Here is a 26,356-nt window from a genome sequence, read left to right on the forward strand (position 1 = left end):
TTGTCTCCCACTCACAAAAGTGAAAATGCATATTGACCGTTGGATCCGAATCTTCCATGATGGCTTTAATCCGATTTCATGAGATCATTAAGATCGGAATCCTTTTTATACCTTCCATATACGCGCGAAACACAATAACATACCTTGATATAGTGTAGCGCCATTGCATCAAGAATTATGCATCTAACCAATCAAATCCCACGCGCAAGCATCTATCTCGTCCATATCACACCAAAATCTCAGCAGCCTTTGGATGGGCATCAAGCCTACGTGGTCGAATCTTGGCCGTCTATTTCACTTCCCTTTACTCCTCTTTATTACAATCAAGCCCCTACCTCCATATGTTTCAGTGCTTAAAGACCCCTTGCAACTCAGACCTTCAAAATATTTAAATTACACAAAAGCCCTTCGAATTTCAAAAATAAAATCCGAAAAATCCACCCAACACCGAGAGCAACTGATGGATTTTCGGTTTGGATTTTCGAACCGACTTTACGGAAACGCTTATAACTTTTTCATACGATATCCGATCGAGATGAAACGAAGTGCGTTGGAATCGTAACTGGATGCTCTACGATTTTTCAGAAGACTCAATCATCTGAATCATCCATATAAAAAGACCAAAATGCCCCTACACCTTTCCAATGACGTATCTTTCTCATACGGAATCGGAATGCGATGAAATCAGAACCGTTGGAAATATTGTATTTTTGTCGTATTGTTACATGTAGAACGCTTCCTTTAAAAAATTCATCTTCAATGCCGAAACTGCCCTTGACTGTCATAAATGCCGTAACTTCTTCATACGGTATCGGAATGTGACGAAACCAAATGCACTGGACTAGGAAAATTACAATCTATATTTTTCATGAAGAACCAATCTTCCAAAAATGTCATTTTCATTGCAAAAAATGCCCTCGATCGTAAATAGGCCAATTTTGCCAGTTTTGACCCAGAAACCCGCACCACCTATTAATGATGTATTAAACCACTCCATGCATACCAAGCTGCTCTGTTATCTCATCGGTGACACTGGATACTGCCATGTCATCATTTTCATCCACGTCACCCAAACTGGCCACGTCATCACCGCCACGTGGCCGAGTTGCCAACAAGGACAACCATAAAACAACAATATGATGATTCTGGATCGTAGCCACCACTGCAGCCGAGTCAAATTCGATCCACAACCCCCTTGTGTTCATATGTTTGGCTAACAAGATCCCTTCCATAGCCGCATCAAATTCAGCCTCGTAAATCATCTTGATGCCCAAAAAAGTACTGAAAGAGTTGCATACCTGGACTTCGCAATCACGGACAATGCCCTCTGCCCTTGCTCTACCTGGGTTTCCCAGAGAATTACCATCAACATTCATTTTAATCTAGTTTACCAGAGGTTTACACCAATGCACTTCAAATGGAGGGGAAAATTTGGGATTCTCAACAGTTAATCCCAATTTCTTGCAGCATAGGATATCTTTAGAAGTTTTCACCTCTCCCTTAGAACTCCCTAAGCAGAGAGTGAGCTCATGGCGGATATATTCATAGGAATAGGTTGCATTCCTAGCTTTTTCCTCGAAGCATCTTCTATTTCTCTCCCACCACATATTTGCTACAATGATAGAAAATCCCATCAGACAGAGATTCTTTAAATTGATAGTCCTCGCCTTCCTCTTCCGCCACATAATCAGACTCTCAATTGACAGATGCTCTGACCAAAAAACTCCAAAGCAACTTGTGAATTTTTCCCATATGCCCTCCGAGTAAGGGCAAGTGAGGAAAAGATGCTCCATGCTTTCTGCAACCTGTTCACAAAGGATATATCTTGAGGCTAGTTGGACTCCCTTCTTCTTAACAATCTCATCTATGGGAAGCCTCCCATGAGCAAGATGCCACCCTAAGGTTGAGTACCTGGGAGGGAGCCCTTTGCACCAAACCAATGAGCTCCAATACACCTTTGGGGACTTTCTTCTGATATCCTCCCAAGTTGAAGCAGTAGAAAAAGAACCTGAGGGAGTCAGTTGCCATACACATAAGTCCACCTGGCCGTTGGGAAGCTTCACTACCTTTACTGCATTTAAAATATTCCTGATAAGATCCAAGCTGATTCTAGAAGAGCCCACACCCCGTCTCTAATAAAATTGCCCACCTTGGCATTGATAGTGAGGGGGAAAAAGTCAATATCTTAAATATCTTCAAGAATAGAATTGAGTCCCCACCACTTGTCTTTCCAGAAGTTTGATAGGACACCATTACGAATGATCCATTTCTCATTCATATCCACAAACTCCCACATCTTTCTAACACCCAAGGCTATAGAGGATGTCCGACACCCTTTATGAAAAGTCCCTTCCTTCTTAACAAATCTAGCCTTGAGGAAAGAGCAAGCAGCAGACTTCTCATGCTTGATTCTCCAAACCATCTTGCACAGCATAGCCATATTCGAATCTCTGAGCCTCCTGATCCCCAAGTCACCCTCATCCTTTGGTTTGCATAAAGAGTCCCCTTTCACCGTGATCGCTTTCGAGGTATCCACCACCCCTGTCCAAATAAAATTTCTCATCCATCTCTCTAATATCATATGGAGAGGGGATGGCCACCAATACACCGCAAAAGCTATGATTAGGAATGCCAGAGATAACATACCTAACCAGCTCCACTCTTCCCGCCATCGATAGAAGCTTATCTTTCCACCCTACTAATCGACCCTTCACTTTGTCCATCACAGGCAATAGAGCATCCTTTTCCACTCTTCCCTTAAAGATCTGCACCCCCAGATATCGAGTAGGGAAGTTGCATATTGGAATTCCCAAAGCAGCAGAAATGGCCTGCTTTCAAGACAGAGCAATCTTTGCAAGGAAAAGCTTGCTTTTCTCATAGCTGATATACTAACCAGAGAATTCTTGATACTTCATCAAAAAATATTTTAAATTGAGAACATACCTTGAGGAAGTATTCAAAAAGATGAAGATGTCATCAACAAAGAGAATATGGCCAAGGGTAGAGGCGCCTCTAGTGAATCTGCATTAGCTTTTGGATCTGGATCAATCTCACCAGGAATCTATTAGGACCTCTTCCGCTATGATGAAGAGCATAGGGAAAATAGGATCGCCTTGTCTCAGCCCTAGCTCCACTCCAAAGAACCCCTATGGTCCTCCATTAACAAGGATTCATATCTTAGTTGATATCAAAATCTGGTGAAGCCATATAATCCATTTTTCAGAGAATACAAATCTCCGCATCACCTGGAAAAGAAAAGACCATGAAATAGTGTCATATGCCTTCCTGATATCTATTTTCAGGCCAAGTCCACCTCCTCTTGTAGAAAAGAATATTAGGTTCACCAGCTCAGATGCCACACTAATGTTCTCATGAATCAGCTTCTCCTTCTGAAAGGCGCCCTGCTCTTCAAAAATAATTATGGGGAGGAGAGTCTCTAAGCGCATTACCATCACCCTCAAGACAACTTTGTAAAAGAATTTACCCATGTACAGAGGGCAGAACTTATCCAGGTCTCCGAACAGTCCACCTTTGGGATTAGGACAAGGAAGTTATTATTAACTCCCCAGCGCATGCGGCTAGTACTGAAGAAAAATCTCACAGATTGCACGCCTCCCTTTCCACTATACGCCAACATCTCTTGTAAAAGGCTCTGAAAACCCATCTGGACTAGATGAATTGTCCGGGTCTAACTGCCACACTGCCTTTTTAATCTTGGCATCACCAGGGAGTGAGTCAAGATGGTAAAGGTCATCCTACTAGAGTACCCTCGGAATACCATCCTACAACTCTGCATTATCAACAGTAGGAACGACTTTATGAAACCTCTCTACAATATATTCACCCAGCTGACTCTGCCCTTCAATAGTAGCACCATCCTACTTTTTAAGAGACCTGATAGTATTTTTATTTCTTCTCATTTTTGCTGATAAATGGAAGAATTTAGAATTTCTATCACCACACTTCATCCACCTAATCCTCGCCTTTTTAGTCCAGAGTTTTTCTTGATTTTTCAGAGCCTTGACAAGGGCCATCTTAGCATCTGCCTCCATCAGAAACTACTGGTCATGCATCCCATTGCATTCAATCTGATCCTACACCTGACCAAGATTTTGGTTGGCCTCATCCAAAGCTCTCTCAAAATGGGAATGGAAGACTGCGCCCAACACTTGAGGACCCCTTTCAGCAGTTTTAGTTTGGTCATAAGGGCAAAGAGAGGCGACCCTGAGACCCAGTCAGCCCAAGACTCATCAATGACCTTCTTAAAATCTTTATGGTCCATCCAAAATTGGTGGAAATGGAAAGGGTAGTTGTGGGGGCATTTTCTGATGTTGGAAGACATCAGTAAGGGAGTGTGATCTAAGGCAACTCACGGGAGGATCTGTTGAGAGCAATCTTGAAAGCAAGAAATCCACTCTTCATTACAAAAGCTCATATCCAAAACAACGCACACATTATCTCTGTGACGATTTTTGGAGAACTTCCTATGCACAAAAGGCGCCTGAGTCATAAAGCATGCGTCAATCATGATGCCATACTCCGCTGCCGAACCCAAGCTGATATTCCAAAGGCCAGGTTTCTAATGAGATTGCAGAGTGGCATTAAAATCCCTAACGATAGCCCACGGGTTTGGTGACTGAGGGGAATCAGCCACCAAATCCAGTCATGGTATCCTCCTATTAGCTTTGAAGCTACTCTCATGAACAAACAAAATCTAAACCAGATGAGGACCCCAACCCATAGCTATCATAACATATTGCTCAGATTCAAATACAGTCGTAGGAGATTTCAAATTCCTTTTCCAAAATATCCATAAATTTGGAATCCTACCATCTCTATTATTATGAATAAAATCACAATAAACACTCAATTTATTAAAAAATAAATTTAAAAAAGCACTCACATCCATCATTTGCACAGCAATGCAAATATGGTCTGGATCCTTCTGCTTGATTAAGTCACTTCCGAAGAGGATCTTCATAAAATCACTCCTTGGAGGCAGCCCGACGATCATACTTTGAGGTATGCCCCATCACTGCAACACCTTTCTCATTCCTTCTAGCTTCACCCTCCGCAAGGTTGATAGAACTTTCAATCGCTGCCACCTCTTAGTGTTGAATTATCACCCTTCCTCCCACAATCTGCGATTGGGATAATCCCGAGATGATATGATCCGGTCAGCCCCATTCCTATCCATGCCCCCCTCTACCAACTCTAGCCTGCCCACACCCCCCGTGACCACCAACATACACTGCTTTATTATTATGAGGTCATAACATGCGAGGCACCGGGCCTTTTTCTTTAGCGTCTAATGCACCCTGGTTGTCAACCTTAAAACCATCTTGAAGATCCTCTTCCATGGAATCATGAGAACCTTTCTTCGACAAGTAGTTGTCATAGTCCGATGGGTCTGACCCATATCCACTTTCACCAAGTAGAGTCTCCACCATAATTGGGTCTTGGGCGATTTGTCTATGGGAGTTATTTGAAGGGAGAATAACCTCCAATTGACCTTGGGCTGAGTTGTCCTCAGAATCGTTCAAAGCAGTAATTGAATCCTCCCCAGCTGGCTGATTGGGTCTTAAAGGGTAGTTTCCTTAAAAGGACTTGATCTCTCTCCTTCCATCTGAGGACTCCTAGCATAGCTGGGATCACTGGAAAGGTCAACCACCCCTCACTACAAGAAAATAGGGTATTTGGGACACTTTTTATGGACGGATGAAATATATGTCCCCTAAATAAACCATTTGGGACGGATATAATTCCGTTGCTACATATCTAGTAGTTGAGACAGATATTTTACCGTCACCATATTTGAGACGGAATTTTTCGTTGCTACTGTGATTGAATTTTACATCTATTACAACGGATTACTTTTTGTCCCTAAATAAACCATTCGGGATGGATATAGTTCTGTCGCAATATATGGGACAAAAATGTTACCATCCCAATATTTGGGATGGAATTTTTCTGTCGCTATTATGAATAAATTTTACATCTATTACAACGGATTACTTTCCGTCCCTAAATAAACTATTCGGGACGGATATAGTTCTGTCGCACTATATGGGACAGAAATGTTATTGTCCCAATATTTGAGACGGAAATTTTCCATCGCTATTATGATTAAATTTTTATTGAATTTACATCTTTATTACGATGGAATTTTTCAGTCCTTAAATAAATCATTTGAGACAGAAATAGCTTCGTCGCTACGTATCTAAAAGTATAGAACGTACTAAAATGTGTTAGATTCGAAAGTATTGAATTCTCTATGATTAATTTGATATATATTTATCATTGGAGATAGAAAGTTTCCATCGCAAAATTGGAGACAGACGTCTAACTATCCCTAATTTAAAGAAATTTTCTTTTCAAGTATGCGCACTCAAATCTTTGAATCGCACTAAATTTGAACAAACCAAAATCTATATGATTAATTCGATACATATCTGTCATTGGAGATGGAAATTTTACGTCGTAAAATTGGAGACGGATAACAAACTGTCCCTAAATTAGAGAATTTTCCTTCTAAATCTGCGCGCTCAAATCTCTCAATCGTGTTAAATTCAAACGAACTGAAAAGTCCAACTCTCTTCTCTCAAACCCGCGCCTCTCCTCTCATCCCACAACTCCCCTTATTCCACTGGAGCACTACTCTACAACTCTTGAGAAACAACCTTGCTCTGCCCAAGAGCTCCTGAGCAATGATCTGCAACTCGTGAAAACTTCCTCAATCGCTCGTTCGAACTGTGTTTCACGAATGTAAACCGACGCTTGAAGCTTCATTGGAGATTTGGAAAATCGACTGTGGTTTCCATCTTCTTGGACTGTAGTTTCTTCCATCTTCAAGCGCCTGAAACATCTGATCTTCAAACACATTTGCTGCAAGAATGGTAACCCTTTAACCCTACTCTGATATTTGTCTAGGTTTTTTAATGTATGCTCTTACCTGCATTTTATTTAGGGTTCTAATAAAGCTTTCAAATCTCTTCCTATTACATTCTCTCAGTCACGTATCGTCACATGAGAAGAGTAGTAGTTAAACCCTAAGGTATTCCTGATTTGGGTTTCAGTCAAGAGACCTAAGACCCGTAAGTCTCCATTATTGACTTGGGTAATCGTTTCGTCTTCTTCCTTCTCTCATCTCTCGTCGTCAGAGCCTCTACCAATCATCTTTGTGTTCTCTGTTGAATTTTGATCTAGAAGGTACGTTAGTTGGACTCATTCATCAATTTTTCATTGTTTTAATCTTTTGGTAGATTCGATTTTTGTTTTTGAATCCATCTTCTGAAAGAGAACCTTGATTTAGAAGAAGACTTCTCATCAGGCCATTGCATTTGTCTTAGTTTTTAAGGGTTGAATCACCCTTCCAAAAGGTACACTCGAGCTATGTTTTGATGCTAATCAGCCTCCCTGATCCTCTGTAATTGAAGTTCTATATCACTCCATGTTATACTCTATTTTGGGGTAGTTTTTCAGATCTGGAAAGACAAGTGGTCGGGCCCTAGATCCATTCTTGAGGAGATTCAGAATCCTGACCTACCTCCCCTTCCCTGCAATGCCAAGGTTAGCGACTTCATCAGGAATGGTGAGTGGTCGCTCCCAAATGTCGGATCCAACTCTCTCAGGAACATTTCCCTTGCAATAAAGGAGGTGAAGATCCCCAGTGTCCAATTTGAGGATTTTTGTATATGGCAGCTATCTCCTCGTGGATCTTTTTCTACTATTTCAGCTTGGGAGGACATTAGAAGACCTTCTCCGCCTGTGCATTGGAATTCTTTGGTTTGGCATAAAAACCTCCCTCCAAGAATTTCAACCTTTGGATGGTGCCTAGCTCATGAAAGCCTTCCAACGGATGAGGTTATTAAAAAAAGGGAATTTTTCTGGCCTCTAGGTGCAGTCTCTGTGATCAGGACGAGGAAACCATGTAGCATATCTTCCTTCATTGTCCGTTTTCTAAGGATATTTGGGAGAAGTTCACTTCTTGTTTTGAAACTATATGGACTGAACACGGGTCGATTGAAAGCGTATTTCATTGGTGGAAGAGAAAAGCAAGTTCGATCAACTTAAAGAATCCTTGGATGATAGTGCTTCCCATCATTACTGCTCCGATCTGGAGGGAAAGAAATAGAAGACGGTATGAAGGAAAAATAAGGAATGGGGCCTACTCCTTTCAATACATTTGCCAGGATCTTTCTCTATATTTAGGGAGCTCTAAGGGTGAAGTGAAATCGACTGCTGATATTATGTGCTGCAGAAAAATGGGGCTGTCAATTGCTAACCCAAAGTTCTTGCCGCCGCTTGAAGTGCACTGGTGTAAGCCTCCGGGTCATTGGATCAAAATTAATGTCAATGGTAGCTCATTGGGAAATCCAAGTCACGCAAGAGCAGGAGGTATTGTTCGTGACAGCAATGGTCAGCTATGCAAAGCTTTTAGTACTTTTTTGGGCGTCAAAAAAATATATGAAGCTGAATTTATTGCTGTCATGGAAGCAATTCTGGTAGCTAAGAATATGAACACAAGGGGCTTGTGTATTGAGTTCGACTCGGTAGCTATAGTGTCTGCAACTTAGAAGCATCATATCCCTTGGTTTGTTCTACATAAATGGATGTTTGCCCTTCCATTCCTTGAGTCCATTTCATGGAAAATCACCCACTACTTTCAAGAGGTGAATACAGTGGTAGATTTTTTGGCGAAGAAGGTAGCTAAGTCGGGAGTCTCTGACTACTCGACATCATTTCCCAGTCCTGTAACAGATGATTTAGTGAATGACGACTCGGGCAGGCATCGATTTCGCTTCTGCTAGGCCTACGCTTGCTCTCTCTGCTGATGGCCATGCCGAAGGTGGGGATTGCAAGTGGCCTTAGTGGTTGCGTGCCTGCTTGATTTTCTGTTTTCTTTTGGATGTAATTTTTTCCATTTATTTTTCAATAAATTCATCCTTTAGAAAAAAAAAAAAAAAAAAGAAACCCAAATTTCTAGAATTAGCCCAAAAAAAATACCTGCTTTCAACCAGGTTTTGAAAATTTAAACCAAAATTTCATTTTCGAAACTTGAAATTTTGAACCTTGGTTATAACCATAGTTAGCAAAAATGGGAACGACAAAAAAAGGGAAATGGATGGTACAGGTTTTAAATAGTAAAATTTTTTGAATGATACTGTCAAATAAATGGTTAAAAAAATGGAGAATGGTAAAAATCGGAAAACAGACGGTACGGGTTTCAAATGTGTAGATTTCAAACAAATGGGATTAAAAAAACAGTAGCATACCCAGATAAATTAAGGAATTATTATATGAATATCTACATCTAGAGTTCAAAACAACTACAATATCTAACATTAATGCCTATATAACTCATGTTTCATTATAAGTTTTAAGACATATCATTGAATATCATCGAACACCAATTCTCAATTCATACACCACACATGCCCAAAGTCTTATTGAGCAATGTGACTAGGTTATGGTGTTGTTCATTGTTGTCAACATAGTCAACACACTCTCGAAGTGATATATGTTCAGTTAGAGTTAGGATTCATCACTTTAAAAATATTTTTCAGCAAATACGTCAGTTAATTTATAGCTCAATTTCGGGGCCTATGAATTGAATTTGAGTTGAAGTTAATATCATGAGAAATATAGTCCATTGCGTTAACTTCAAGTTGGTGAAAGAATTAGGTTGATTAGAGTTTAGGAGAGAGATATATGGTCAATTAAGTAGATATTATGTTCAAAAATTAAGTCTTAAAAAACGTCATAAAAACGGGAACGTGTTTTAAACATGTTTAGAACGGGAATGCTTGAAGCTTGCTATTTTTTTAAGTATCTAACTTTGGATGCTCAGGGAAAACCTCAATATAGGTTTTCTTAAGTTCAGTTTTGTTGGTGTTTGTGGATCCTCTTGTCTGCTGATTGCAATGCCGAAGGTGGATAGGAGAATCCAAGTGTTTACTTCCACAGTTTTGAGGAGTTTTTAATCTATATATTTTTCTTTCATATTAATATATTCTTTAGCTGATCTTAAGCAAAAACAAAAAAGTATCTTTGGGAAACGTAAGGTAAAAAGTGTTTTAAACGGTAAAAAACGGAAACATGTTTAAAATGCGTGTTTTTGTTAACAGTGCTTATAATTGACGACTTGTTATGTTATTCTTCTCCTACCAAAAAATTATTTTTATTCTTCTAAACAAGCGTTGATCCTCCTCCTGGGTTATTGTGGATTCTTCCAAATATTGTTCTTTATGGAGGATGGGGAGAATCCAGAACAACCCATAAGGAAGTCAGTCCTAATGAGTTCAAGGAGGCGATCAGTTTCTTTCGTATGGAATGAGATCTTATTTGTTTATGGTCTCTACAGATCATTCAGAAATTCTTAGCTCAGACAGCCCAGTTTGGACTTTGGACAGCGGAATGAATAGTTGCCCTTAAAAGAAAGGGTTACTTCTGAGAATGAAATCATTATTAATCTTCAAGAAGAGTCTTTTGTGATTAGTGAGGTACTACATACAAGGATCCTCAAGCAAAACGTTATAGATTTTTGAAATATGGACCATGTAGGATTTATTTTCCATATTTGTCCCAATTGACCATTGATTGGGTTTTATTATGGAAACCCAATATTTGATTTGATTGAATATTATCTTGGATTCTATTAAGGATACCCACTATGTTAGTTTGGCTGCAAATAGAGAAAACTTACTCTCTAATTGATTGGTCTACCTTAATGGGAGATAGGAATTGTATTATTAAAAGGAGACTAGGTCCCCCCCCCCTTGAATGGTTACGTACTAATCTCGCCCATTAGAGAAGTGCATTGAGAAAATACTAAGAGGAGAAACCTACCTCCATTGAAGAAGAAGAAGGTTGATCGTGCAAGGATGGCATCAATGGCTACGTCAAGCTCTGCTGGAAACAACACGCCATTGATGGTGAACGTTATGTTGTATTCCCCTATTGTATTGAAATGATTTATAGTGTATTGGCAAGATCCTTATTATGATTTAAGAATTATTATGTTTTAAATTCACTGTGATAACATCAAATTAAAGATAAAACTATAGGACATTATGATAAATCATTAGTCTAATAGTTGGGTTGGAATGGGAGTGTCCAAATGCACACATTTTTTTTTGACTGTTTAGATGGATTTCTAGTCCTATTTAGTACTATTTGTGATTCTGTTATAAATAGAAATAAGTTTATTATGTACACTTCAATTTATACTATATTTGGAATCAAATTCTTGTAATTTCTGATTCTATTAATGATTGTTTATTATTTCTATTTTAGTTTCCATTAGTTTGGGAAACTATTTTTGAAAGAAATAAGTATAAATTGATGTATATATGCAATGTTAAGAACACTTTATGTTGAATGTATGCTAAGTGAAAGTATATCACCATTGAAGTTTAAATAAGTATAGAACATTAATAATCTTCCAATTAAGTTGAATGGAAGTATTCAAAGTACACATTCTTCTTGGTTGTATAAATTGTATCTTTGGTTCTAGATTTAAATAGTGATATACATATTTCATTTAAAAGAGTTTAGGACATTAATAATCGTGCAATTGGGTTGAATGGGAGTGTCCGAAGGTACACATTCTTCTTAGTTGTATGGATTATATACTTTAGCCCTAGACATTATTGTGAGATACATTCAATTTAAATTAAAATCATATAGGGATTTAGAGCATTAATGATTATATAGTTGGGTTGAATGGGAGTATCCAAAGGTACACATTTTTCTTAGTTGTAATTGTATTGTTGGCTCTATACATAAAAGTATAATAGATTCAATTTAAAAGAAAACTTTAGGGCTTTATGATGATCATTATATAACAGTCAAAGATGGAATGTGAATATCCGAAGGTATACATTCTTGAATGACTGAGTTGATCTATTAAAAGCCTAGAGATCAAGATAGAATGTGAGTATCTAAATATATGTCTTTCTTGATCATTTTGATACTTTAAATAATTTTTCCCTAATGATTATCTATAGAGGAAGATACCTATGAATTGAACCACTCGCATGTTACTATCTCGATCCCGAAGGATAGATTGTAATGATGCAATAGGTTGCTTTATTACTGTTAAAACTCAAAGCCTAATATTATGCTAAACATGTGTTATTTATTTCTCTTTAATAAAAGTTCTACCTACTATGTTCCCTATAATAAATCATTCATTGCTTAGATTATGTTAAATTCATTTTCTTAAAAGTTTAGACCCTTTAAGATCTACCATAATGTAAACGAAAGTGAAACCTAGATCAAATCCTAAGAATGTGTGTTCAAAAGGAATTGAGATTGAAGCAAGATGAAAAAAATGAATGATTCTCTACACATTAGAATATAAAAAATTACACCTAGAAAGATAGTGAATCCTCCACAAAGATTTTAAAACTAACAATGGGAAGTGATACTTCCAGAAAGACAGTTAGATAAGGATTGGTTTGAAAAGAAGGGTAATAATGTAAATCCTTGCATGTTTTCAAACCAATACTAACTAATCTCATGTGATGTTTGAAAATTCACTAGGGTGTTATTATTAATCTTCCATGTAAGGATACCTCATGATATTGAATTCAAAATGAATGTAGAGTAAAGTCTAGTGGAAACCTATTAGATACTAGAGTTCGAGCAATCGATACTTGTAGAGTCATTATTGATAATCGATTCTAAGTAGACCTTATGAATACTCTATATGTTCTAAACTTATCTAGACTTGACTCTGAAATATGTTTTTTTTTTTTTTGCTAAAAGATGATCTTTATTAAAAGGAAAAGAAAATATACATCAACAACCAAAGTAAAGGGCAAGGCAGAAACCCCTAGCGCCACTAGCAATCTCCACCTTCGGCATAGCCATCAGCAGAGAGAGCTAGCAAAAGCCCTATAGGAATCTAAAATGATGCCTACCCTGAATATCATTCTCTAAATACTCTACTACATATCTGGGGAAAGACACCGAGAACTCAAAATTTCCAGATTTGGAAGCTTGTTTTTCCAAGAAGTTTGCTATCGAATTTGCTTTGCGAAAGCAATGAGAGATCTTCCATAGGATCGATTCCAGGAAAGGAAGAAGTGTCAACCATTTTTGAAGAGTGAACCATGGGATATGGTTTCTCTGAATTGCAGTGACCACCACAGCCGAGTCAGACTCTATCTAAAGACCCCTTGCATCCAGTGCCTTTGCCATCAAAATGCCCTCTATAACAGCCTCAAACTCTGCTTCATAAATCTGTTTTATGGCTAAAAAAATACTAAACGAATCACAAACCTGGCCATCATAATTGCGAGCTACCCCTCCAGCCCCTGCTCTTCTTGGGTTTCCCAGAGCGCTACCATCAACATTAATCTTAAGCCAATTCAGATGAGGTTTACACCAGTGGACTTCCAGAGGAGGGAGATGCCTGGATGGAACTGCAAATAATCCCAATCTCCTACAACACATAACATCAGTCGGAGATTTAACCTTGCCTTTCACCTCACCTGTGCAAAGACAAGGCTCTTGCCGACTGAAGTCAAATATCTGCTTATCATTCCTGAAGGTGTTATCATGACATCTTCTGTTCCTTTCCCACAAAATATTTGCTGCTATAATAGAGAAGCCCATCATTCAAGGTGTTTTGAGATTTACTACTCTACCCTTCGTTTTCCACCATCAAATCAGACTATCAATCGACGGATACATTTTCCATCTCACCTCAAAGCAATTAGCAAAAGATGTCCAGACAGAGGTCGCGAAGGAGCATCTGAGGAATATGTGATCGATGCTATCTTTGTCTTGGTTACAGAGGGCACAGCTAGAAGCAAGGCAAATCACCTTATGCCTAATCTGTCGTCCATTGGCAGTCTACCATGTGCAAGGTGCCAACCAATAGTGGAAAACCTAAGTGACAGACCTTTCCTCCACACCAGAGTGCTCCATGGAGTCTTGTTAGCCATCCTTCTGATGCCCTCCCAAGCTGAGGCTATGGAGAAAGTTCCCAGAGTCGACAAAGACCAGCAGCATGTGTCATCTAATTCACCTGAAGGAATTTTAATTTGCTTAATTTTATCAAAAACTCTTCTCAGCTCCACCGATCTCACCTCAGGGAGTGCCCATTCTCCATCACGAATAAATTCTCTCACCTTAGCGGTAAAGCTAAGAGTAGGCAGGTCTGATCTTTGTAGCTCCTTTAGAACGGATTTAGGCCCCCACCATTTATCTTTCCAGAAATTGGTAAGATTACCATTACCGATTATCCATCTTTCATTTTCTTCCACAAAACTCCAAACTTTTTTTACCCCCAAGGCAATAGAAGAAGAAACTCCTTTTTTGAAGTTACCATCTTTTTTGACAAAGCGAGCTTTAAGGAACTGGTGGCTGTCCTCTCATGCTTGATCCTCTAAGCAAGCTTGCACAACATAGCTTTATTGGTATCTCGGAGTCTCCTGATATCTAAACTGCCTTCCTCTTTAGGCTTGCAAAGGGAGTCCCATTTAACAGTAATTTTTCTAGAAGTTTCAGTCTCCCTCGTCCAAATGAAGTTTCTCATCCATCGTTCCATTATAGACAAAAGGGAAGATGGCCACCAATAAATAGCAAAACTATGGTTAGGGATACCTACAATGACTGATCTAACCAACTCTGTTCTGCCAGCCAAAGATAAGAGATTTCCTTTCCAACCCGCTAGACGACCCTTCACCTTGTCCATCACAGGAAGCAGAGCCTCTTTCTTCACTCTACCCTTAAATATTTCAACTCCTAAGTAGTGAGTTTGGAAGGTGCATATCTGAATTCCAAGGGTATCAGCAATAGTCTCCTTGCGAGCTAGAGCTATTTTTCCTAGGAAAAGCTTACTTTTCTTTAAGCTGATGCATTGGCCTGAGAAGTCCTGATACTTCATCAAGAAGGCTTTCAGAGCATTAACATATCTCAAGGAGGCGTTGGTGAAGATGAATATATCATCTGTGAATAAAATGTGACCAGGAGTAGTAACGCCTCTTGGGCCACTGATCGGTTGGAGCCTCTTGGGCCACTGATCGGTTGGAGACTCTTGCTCTGAACCAGGTTTGACAACCCTCTAGATAGAACTTCTTCTACTATGATAAACAACATGGGGGATATAGGATCACCTTGTCTCAGACTACGCTCCACCCCAAAGAAGCCCTGAGGACCTCCGTTCACCAGAATAGAAATTTTGGTCGATAGCAAGAGTTGGTGCAGCCAATTGATTCATTTGTTGGAGAAGCCAAATTTACTCAAAACCTGAAAAATAAAAGACCAAGAAATAGTGTCATAAGCCTTCCTTATGTCAATTTTAAGTCCAAGGCCCCCACCTTTGCTTGCAGAGAACATTAAATTTGCAATCACAGAAGCCACAGATATGTTGTCGTGGATCATCTTCCCCTTCTGAAAGGCACTCTCCTCTTCTGGGATCAGACGAGGGAGGAGAGTCTCAAGGCGCATCGCTATAACTTTGGATATGATTTTACAGAAGAAGTTGCCTATACAAAGAGGCCGAAATCTATCAAGCGTATTTGCACCATCCACCTTTGGAATCAATACTAGAAAATTATTATTCGCCCCATTTGGCATAGACCCTGTGCCAAAAAATTGTCTCACTGTGTTGCAAACCTCCACTTCCACCATATCCCAGCATTTGCAAAAGAATGCACCAGAGAATCCATCAGGGCCTGGTGAGCTGTCCAGGTCGAGCTCCCAAGCTGCCCTCCTTATTTCCTCATTCCCAGGAATATAGTCCATCTTATAGCAGTCCATCTGATTTAGAACTTTTGGAATATTATCCAATAAATCCTCATGATTCGATGTGGGGGCGACTCTATGGAACCTCTCGTAAAAGTCCATAATATATTCCTCTATCTGATTATGCCCTTCCACAATGGTCCCATCCGGCTTCTTGAGCGCTCTGAATGTATTTTTGTTGCTTCTCATTTTGACTAAAAGGTGAAAAAAATTGGAGTTCCTATCACCGGCTTTCAACCACCTGATTCTCGCCTTTTCAGCCCAGATTTTTTCATGGTTTTTCAAGGCTTTCACCAATCCCGTCTTCGCATCAGCTTCCAGAGCAAATAGATGATCGTTCATCCCTTTGCTTGTAATCTGGTCATGAATCTGGCTCAGAGTCTTCTTCGCACACTCTAGGTCTTCATCAAGGTTAGGAAAGGCAGTTCTCACCCAGGATTTTAGGTCCCTTTTCAGCCGCTTCAATTTAGAAGTGAGAACAAGGATAGGGGATCCAGAGACCCATTCAGACCAGGACAAAGCCACAACTCTGACGAAGTCTTCATGTTCCATCCAAAATTGGTGAAAGCGAAAAGGGAAATTTGAGGGGCACTAGCTGGCATCAGAGGCCACCAATATTGGCCCATGATCAGAAGCAATTCTCGGTAGCAATAGTTGCAAGGAGTCTTGGAAGATAGATAACCACTGCTCATTGCAGAAGCTTCTATTGAGCATAGCCGAAACAATGCCAACTTTTCGATTATTACTCCAGTTGAATTTTCTTCCACTCGAAGGCAGATGAGACATGGAACAAGAGTCTATCATAGCATTGAATTTCGCAGTAGACCCCAAACTAAAATTACCTAGCCCCTTCTTTTAATGCTACTAAAGGTACACATTAAAATTGCCGACCATGGCCCAAGGGGTGGGGGTGTGAGGAGTATCCGCTACCAAGTCCAACCATAGAGCTCTCCTCTCTACTCAAAAACTGCTAGCATGGACAAATGAGACTTGAATTTGGGAGAGGTCCCAAGTCAAGGATACCGAAATATGCTGAGATGATTTAGAAATCACCACAGGGCAGGCCATATTTCTTTTCCACATTATCCATAAGTTCGGAATTCTACCCGTCCTATTGTTGTAAATAAATTTGGAGTGAAATCCCAATTTATTAAAATATAGATTTGGAAAATCACTTATTGGGATCATTGGTTCAGCAGTGCAAAGGAGATCAGGGTTCTTCTTCTTTATTAACTCTCTTAAGGCGCGCTTTCCGACTACCTTCTTCATTCCTCTTATGTTCCAAAAGAGGATCTTTATAAATCAATTCCTAGGGATAGCCTGATGATCATACCTTAAGGCCTGCCCTGTCGCAGTAGTAGATTTTCCTTTTCTTCTAGCCTCGCCATCTGCTCTTGTAATAGCATGATCAAGTTCTTCTACTTCCTGGTGATGAATAATAATTCAGCCTGCCTCAAGGGCAGCTAGAGACATTTCAGAAATCACGTGTTCTGGCTCACCCCAATCGACTTGACTCTGAAATATACAACTTTAATTTGGTGAATAAAGTTGTAAATGTTTATGAAGATAATAATCTAATTTATACTAGATATTTATATAGTGGTATTTATAAAATTATTTTGGATTATATTTCTCTTTTAGAAACCCTTATCTTACTTTGTATATAAGGTGAATCCAACAATATTGAATCCTCGCCCTTATGACATAAATGCTTAGGTCATATATCTAGACCTAGAAAAGAGAGATTAGTGAAGGAAAGAATAATATCAAGTCTTGACTTCAGTGATTTCACTATTTGCTTAGATTACATTAAAGATAAGCAATCTAAGTAAAATATAGTAACTGTCATAAGAATTATTATATTTGTCTAATTCTTTAAGATGAAGTGTATAACTCCCCAATAAATAATTTTTAGTACACCTGGCATTGCAGAAGACGCAATCATACCCTTATGAAATTAGTATGTAGCATGATAGGTAAATTCTTCATTGTTTGAATTTCATAAAATGAAATTTGACCTTAAAACCATAAATTATTACTTTACGGGTAATTGTTAGTGGTCAAATTATTGTATCTTTAAAAGCACTTATAGTACCAGAATTATGTAAATATGTACTGCTAGATTTTTAGAGGATGATAACATTAGTGGGAGTGAGAAACTATGTAACGTGGTATTTAAGAAATATCAGATTTCGCTACTGATGCTTGTATTTGTGATAGTATTGTTCCATATGTGACTATTGAAAATAATCATGTGAACAAACTACAAAACATGTAACACTCTATGATGTAGTTATCATAGGGAATACTATGAATGTTCTTCAACCGAAATTTATGTTGGACCTTTGAAAGTTAATAGGTCTGCTATTCCGGATGGTTGTATAATATATCTAAGAATCAGAGTTCGATATTAGAATTGAGAATGACATAAATTTCACATGCCATTATGATGAGGTTTTCTTAAAAGTTAATAAATGCCATGAAAGATGAGATGAAATCAGTTAGTAATAATGATGTCTGGAAACTCATTCAAACTACCTAAGAGTTTTAAGGCGATTGATTTTATGTATTTAAAACTAATCGTAACTTGAAAGGTAATATTGAAAGATATAAAGCCAGACTAGTTGTAAAGATTTCACTCAGAAAAAATAGAGGACATTGATTACCATGAAACATTCTCCCTTGTTTCTAAGAAGTATTCTCTTAGGATCAGTTTAGTGCTGGTGGCTTATTATGACCTGGAGCTTCACCAAATGGATGTGAAAAGTATATTCTTGAATAAGAACTTAAATGAGGAAATCTACATAAACCAGTATGAAGAATTTAATGAATAAGAAAGATTTAATGCGCATATATAAGAAATTCGTATACAAAGTTAAAAAAGCTTCCTGATAGTGGTATATATCATGTTTAACCACATTTTCATTTATTTCTTTCAGATTTGTTGAGAACATCTATATAGATGTACATATATGAAACTCAGTGGGAGCATGTTTATATTTCTAGAAATTAATAATCTTATTTAGATGAGCAATATGAAATTTTTTTCTCTCAAGAACTTCTAAATGAGAGATATGGGTTTAGCCACTTTTGTTGCTGGCTTAAAGATATATTATCTTATATCTCATGTTAAGTTTGTCTCGAATTCTTGACCCATTTTGAAGATTGACCCGATTCGACATATTTTGGTGACGACCCGAATGGAAATTTTTCTGAGATCTATGATGGAAGCAGGCCCAAGCCCGGATTGACCCGACCCGATGGGTCGACCCACGATTTTGGAGTATATATAATGTACTATTGCTTATTGAGAAAGTCATTGTATTCTAGGGTTTTCACGCAGCTAGGGCTTCAGGGCGAGTTTTTCCTCGCCGCTGCTAGGGTGTAAATCTTTCTTCTGCATAATGAATCATCTTCTTCTTTGCCCGAGGACGTAGCACACCACCCTGGTGTGTGAACCTCGTTAAATCTCTGTGTCGTACGGATCTATTGTCTCTTTATTATTCGTGTTTCTTGGTGTTTGATCTAACATCTCACCAATTATCTAAGCTATCACAAGAAATCTATATTGATAAAGTTTTAGAGGGATATAACTTTTGTATATTTATTGACCAAGTGTTGTATATATAATCTAATGTGATAAAATTGATTTATAGTAGTGCCCATAGAATATTCAGAATGTATATAATATTTTTGGCACTCGTCATGACATCAGTTCCATATTGGGTAACTATGTGATTGAAAGTAATAAGATACCTTCAGGGAACTAAGAACTACATGCTTACCTATAGAGAATCTGATTATTTGGAAGTGATCAAATATAAAGACTCTAATTATGTATGATACCTCAATGTAGAAAGTCTATATCTAGACATGAGTTTCTACTTAATGGTGAGCCAGTTTCTTTGAAGTTTAAAAAACATTATTGGCTATCTGCTTTTATTTTGAAAGCAGAGTTCATGGCATGCTTTGAGGCCACATCTATAGCAATATTTTCATTATCTCAGGACTTCGGGTTGTCGACACCATTTGGAGTCGCTGAGAATATATTAAGACAATATTGCAGCTGTGAATTACTCCAAGAATGATAAGCATTTTTGTAAAGCGAATTTTTTTTTGGAGTTTGATACAGTTTTATAAATATAATTCAGAAACAAGAGTGTATATTGTACATATCATGACCAATATGATGATTATGACTAAGGCATAAGCACGTCAAAGTTTACACGGATCTTATTGCAGGCATGACTCTGATTAAGAATTAATGTGTTTGGTTATTTGTATTTGTACATGACACTCCTTTATAGTGATCACATTATATGTGGTTTCTGAATGTTTCTCATTTTATCATTGTGTGTACATATTTCTTTGATATAAATGAGATATTATTGTTTAGACCATTTATTATTTGTTTTCCTACTTAAGAACCGATTTGGGTGGGATTGTTGATACTGTGATTGTGGAAGGAAGTGTGTCGACTAATAAATGATGCATAACTGCCATAGTTCCTATGAATAGTTTCATTCATTCAAGGAATTATTGAATGGGACCAACGGATACGGTGTTTTGTTAAAGTGGCCACTTTGAGTTGTTTTCTAAAATTGTTGTGGAAAATGAGCAACCTAGGTGAGAGAAGCTCTGGAGCAGAGGAAGGTAATTCTGAGGGGGTTCTCTCGACCACTATGGGGATCGGCTGCCGGATAGGGGTAAACAACAAAAATAGATTTTTGGATGCCTGCATGTAGGGAGCATTCTCTCCCTGATCTAGGTGAGGACCCTGGCCTCCCGTGTGAGGCAGCAATGGAGAAGGAGGCTCAGCCTGAGATGGAGATTACCAATGGGACGACACTAGTAAACAGGGACTTAGGGAGCGGTCCGAGGAAGAACTCCTATGCTACAGTGGCTAAGAGATCCTTGCCAAACATCGAGGACCTGCCTGACCCCATTCATGCAGGACCTCTCACCAAGATAGTTATCCCTCAAGAGGCATATGAAGAGAAACTTCAAAGCTTTAATTTTGCATTGATAGGTAGACTTAACTTCTGACTTGTATCGATGAATGATGTGCGTAGTGCTGCCAAGGAAGCCTGGAACACGAAAGGCAGAGTGAACTTAGCCCCCTTGGGTAAAGGATTTATTTTGTTCCATTTTGACATTGAAGGTGACACGTCTTCTATATGGAGATGAGGGCTAGTTAAGGTCAAAGGCCAAATTATTCGTTTCCAGCGATGGCGCCCAGAGTTCAGCATTCACGATGATCATACCCAGACCAAGCTGGTGTGGATTCGATGCCCTGAACTGCCGATGGAATATTGGTACGAGAGAATCCTGTTATCGATGGCCAAAGCCTTGGGACGCCCTATGGACATTGATCGCAGGACGATGAACGCCACCATAGGAAGTTATGCACGCGTTCTGGTGAAAGTAGAGCTGGGCGGATCCCGCGTGGAGGAGATCCAAGTGGAGAGAAAACCGGGCACAGACAACCTATTCTGGTTCAAGCAACGAATCATGTATGAGGATGACATCGGGAGATGCTCTTTCTGCCAAAAACCGGGTCATTCTCTCGATCAATGCAGAGAGAAAAAAATAAGGAAAGGAAGGACGCTGAGATGAGGAATGAAGAGAACTTAGACAAGGTCGGCAATGCCTGGACGGAGAACGGCAGAGAACCGATGGTTGCAAACTTTGGATCTCTCAGCGGTGGTGGGAGTTCCCATTTGGAAGGGATAATTCAGTTCCTACATTTAAGGAAACTCCCACAATTAGAGGAACTCCTACAGCGCAGGGAGATCTCCCGCCTTTTTTGAATGGTCAACGTGACAACCCAAACCCGGGAAATTTGAAGATTTTACTCCCGCTATCTCATGCCCTAAATGGTAATTTCCAGGAACCATTGATGGTGGATAACCCACTTGGTGAAAGTGGATACGGGTATGGATCTGACCATACCAAATCTGAAGAGTACTCTTCTGAGAAGGAATCGATTGCATCAGGAGAAGAAAACAACGCCCTACAGGAGGCTGAAGGGGAGCAAATGGTAGGGGTGACTCAGAATGCAGGAAGCGAACAGCTACATCGCAACCTACGTCCTCACAAAAACAGGGTGCTGTATGTGGGAGGACGAGGAGGTCGCTCTCATGCTAGAGGTGGCAAGAGTGGATGGGGGCAGGAATAGGGTGTAGAGGATCACGTTATATTGGGCATGGCCCCATCTCATATTGTAGGAAGCAAAGTGATTATCCAGCACCATGAGGTTGCAGACCTGAATAGTGCCATACGTAGGGCGGAGAGTGAAGCTAGAAGAAAAGGGAAGTCCATCGCAGCGACGGGGCAGGCTACAAAGGCTGACCCTCAAGCTGCCCTTCACATGTGATTTTATGAAGATTACCTTCTGGAATATCAGAGGCATGAGAAAGGCGGTCGGCAAGCGAGCCTTGAGCGACATCATTAAGAAGAAGGACCTGGACCTTCTTTGTATTACAGAGCCGATGGTTCCTGTGAGTGCTTTCCCAAATTTATTCTTTAATAAATTAGGTTTTCATTGTGATTTTCTTTATAATAATAGAGTAAACAAAATCTCTAACTTGTGGATTTTGTGGAAATGTAACTTGGGTGCGCCCGTGGTTGTCTCTGATTCTGAACAACACATTACAATTTTTATGACATGGAGCCTTAATCCAATTTAGGTGTCATTTGTGCACGCCAGCAGCTTCAGAGCAAAGAGAAGGTCCTTATGGACAAGTCTGGTGGCTGATTCCCCTATTACTCCCACCCTGTGGGCTCTCATGGGTGACTTTAATGCCACTCTCCAGTCCCATGAAAAATGTGGTCCTAGGAACTTTAGCTTGGGTTCCGCGGCGGAATATGGTGTGATGGTAGATGCTTGTATCTTGTCTCAGGTGCCTTCGATTGGTAGGAAATTCACATGGACCAATAATCGGCGGCGAGGGAACGTTTGTGCCATCCTAGACAGAAGCTTTTGTAATGAAGATTGACTGACCCTTTTTCAAGACTGCTCCCAATATGTTCTCCAGCGCATTGGTCCTGACCATTCTCCCCTGATGCTAGTCAGAGACCTAGTAACTGCCCATTCAGATTTCATTAGTTCTGGATGGACCACAAAGATTTTGAAAGTGTGGTGGCAAATTCCTAGGCAGAATGGATCTCGGGAGCTCCAATATTTGTTCTCATAAATAAGCTAAAAAAGCTCAAGGGCGTGCTAAGTAGCTGGGCGAGATCTGCCTTTCCTCATCTCGAAAGAGTGCAGGAAGAGGCAAAAATGAATTTTTCTCTGATTTAGGATCAGATTGATACTGATGGCACGAATAATCAATTATATGCTCTGGAGACTGATGCAAAAACAGCCCGGATTAAGGCCATGGAAAATCATGAAAAAATTTGGGCTGAAAAAGCAAGGATTAGATGGTTGAAATTTGGTGATAGAAACTCTGGGTTCTTCCATCTTTCTGCTAAAATGAGGAGAAATAAGAATATGATTAGAACTCTCAAGAAGCAGGATGGGTCTACGGTTGGGCGGCAAAACCAGTTGGGAGACTGCATAGTAGAATTTTATGAGAACTTCCATAAAGTAGTGCCGACAGTGGAGCATGAGGAATTGTTGAATAGTACCCCTTGGTTTTGAACCAAACAGATTGCTTGCACCTCGATACTCTTCCAGGAGATGCAGAGATTAAAAGAGCGGTATGGGAGCTTGACCGGGATAGCTCGCACGGTCCCGATGGCTTCCCTGGGGCCTTCTTCAGAAGATGCTGGAACATTGTGAATAGAGAGATTTACGACGCGGTCAGATACTTCTTCAGCTCGAGCTTTATGCCTAAGGGGGTCAATAATAATTTCTTGGTTTTGATCCCAAAGATGGAGGGGGCTAATACTCTGGGAAATTTTCATCCCCTATGTATGGGAAATTTCTTTCGTAAAATTATATCAAAGGTGATGGTGATGCGACTAGAGTCTATTCTTCCCAGGTTGATCTCTGAAAGCAGGGTGCTTTCCAGAAGGGAAAGCTGATACATGACAATATCAGTATGGTGTCAGAGCTTTCCAATTTGATGTTCTTGTCCGCTAGAGGAGGGGGTCTAGGCCTGAAAATAGACATCAAAAAAGCCTATGACACCATTTCTTGGAATTTCATCTTCTAGGTTCTGCGCCGTTTTGGCAGAGAGATGGATTGGGTGGCTTCACCAAATCCTGATATCTACCAAGATATCAATTCTTGTTAATGGAGGGCCGCAGGGATTCTTTGGTGTGGAGTGCGGTCTAAGATAAGGGGATCCGATATCACCGATGTTTATTATTGCGGAAGAAGTTCTCTCGAGAGGCCTAAAGAGACTGGTCCAGGCGAATCAGATAAAGCCAATCCATGGCCCAAGAGGTGCTGCTACTCCGGGTCATATTCTGTTCTCTGATGATATTTTCATCTTCGCCAATGCGTCTCTCAAGTATGTCAGTAATTTAAAAGGCTTTCTAACTAAGTATCAAGAGTTCTCAGGCCAATGCATTAATCAAGATAAGAGCAAGCTCTTTCTCGGGAAGATTACCCAGGACAAAAAGCAGGCTATCTTTGACACCTGGGAATTCAGAGCTGCAACTTCCTTACAAAATATCTAGGGGTTGAAATTTTTAAGGGAAAAGTTAAAAATAATGCTCTGATGCTTGTCATCGACAAAGTGAAGGGTCGCTTAGAGGGGTGGAAGGGGAAGCTTCTCTCAATGGCGGGAAGAATCAAGCTGGTCAGATTGGTGATCTCTAGTATTCCTGCTCATACCTTTCCAGTATACTGGTGGCCTTCATCTCTTCTTGCCACTATGGAGATATGGATGAGAAATTTCATCTGGACTGGGGAGGTGGACACTACGAGAGCGATTACAGTGAAGTGGGATTCTCTCTGCAAACCTAAAGAGGACTGGGGATTAGGAATCAAAAATCTAAGAGATTCGAATACGGCAATGCTAAGTAAAATGGTTTGGAGGATTAAGCATGGGAAGATGGATGCTAGCTCCTTCCTTAGAGCTAGATTCGTCAAGAAGGGTGGTGACTTCTCTAAAGGTAGCAAATCTTCTTCTATAGCCCTTAGGATTCAGAAGGTTTGGGACTTTGTGGATGATAAGAAGAGATGGATCATCTGCAGCGGAAATCTGACCAGCTTCTAGAAGGACAAGTGGTGGGGGCCTAAGTTGCTTTTGGATGAGATGCATCTTATGATTCTTCCTTCCATTAACACCAATACAAAAGTGGGGGAGTTTATCTGGGATGGACAATGGAATCTTCCTGTGGTGAGTTCCAACCTTCTTAATAATGTGTTCAGTATTATTAAGGAGATCAACTTTCCTCCTGCCCAGGTGGAGGACATTTGTGCATGGAAGTTGTCTCCTAGGGGAACCTTTTCCATGGGTTTCGCAAGGGAAGAAATTAGGGAAAAAGCTCCAAAGGTTTCTTGGTCTTCTCTGGTGTGGTGAAAAGGGCTTCCCCCTAGATACTCTACCTTAGGGTGGCGGCTCACCCGCAAAAGGCTCCCAACGGACGACCTGATGAAAAGAAATGGCATTCAGTTGGTTTCCAGATGCTTCTTATGCAACCAAGACGAAGACTGCATTGATCATGTTTTTATCCGATGCCCTTATGCAGTCTGCATTTGGGAAAAATTCTGTGCATGCCTTGGAATCTCTTGGCCGGTGCATCTTTCTGTGGAAGAGCTATTCATGTGGTGGAAATCCAAGGCAATAATTCTAAACTTAAACAATCCGTGGCTAATGAGCTTCCCAATTATTGCTGTAAATAACTGGTGGGACAGGAATAGATGATGTCATGAAGACAAGGCAAGAACCGATGCCCATACCTTTGAATTTATTCGCAAGGAGCTTGGCCTTTATTTGGGAAATCGAAGGGAGAGGTGAAGAACATCACGAAGCCCCTAATTTTGTTCCCCCTGGAAGTGCATTGGTGCAAGCCTCCCCCGAACTGGATTAAAATCAACGTTGATGGTAGCTCCTTGAGGAATCCAGGAAGGGCAAGCTCTAGTGGAGTGATGCGAGACAATGAAGGTCAGGGATGTAACTCTTTCAGCATTTTCTTGGGTATCAAAACAAATTTTGAAGCTGAGTTTGAGGCAATCTTGGAGGGGTTGATGTTGGCAAAAAATTCAGGAGTTAGGGGAGTGTGGATTGAGTCCGATTCTACTGGTGTGGTGGTTGCAGTGCAGACAAACCAGATTCCTTGGTTTGTGCTTCAACGTTGGGTGTCCATCACCCCTTTCCTGAATTCAATCTCGTGGAAAATTTCTCACTGCTTTCATGAGGCCAATGCTGTTGCGGACTATCTTACGAAGAAGGCTTCAAAGTCTGGGATTTCTGAATCGGCTGTCCTTCCCAAGACACGTAATAAATGAGTTAGAAAATGATGTGACGAACAGGCATAGATTCAGATTCTGCTAGGGCGCGGTTTGCTCTCTCTGCTGATGGCCATGCCGAAGGTGGAGTTTGCAAGTTGCTCTAGCGGTCTCGATCGTGTTCTTTTTATTTTTTATTTTGCTCTTGATGTATCTCCTTTTTTCTAATAAAATCATCTTTTAGAAAAA

The 26,356-nt window shown here is 39.9% G+C and overlaps 1 protein-coding gene across 1 annotated transcript; it reads right to left on the minus strand.

The window, feature by feature from the left end:
- Positions 1–14,398: 14,398 nt before the first annotated feature.
- LOC122066689 lies at positions 14,399–16,311 on the minus strand. The gene is made up of 2 exons (XM_042630533.1): positions 15,262–16,311; positions 14,399–15,076 (listed from the first exon to the last, which is right to left on the minus strand). The coding sequence occupies exons 1-2, from the start codon at positions 16,309–16,311 to the stop codon at positions 14,399–14,401; spliced, it is 1,728 nt and encodes a 575-aa protein (XP_042486467.1).
- Positions 16,312–26,356: the final 10,045 nt, after the last annotated feature.

Source organism: Macadamia integrifolia, unplaced genomic scaffold (genome assembly GCF_013358625.1).
Source record: "Macadamia integrifolia cultivar HAES 741 unplaced genomic scaffold, SCU_Mint_v3 scaffold2527, whole genome shotgun sequence".
Classification (NCBI taxonomy): Eukaryota; Viridiplantae; Streptophyta; class Magnoliopsida; order Proteales; family Proteaceae; genus Macadamia; species Macadamia integrifolia.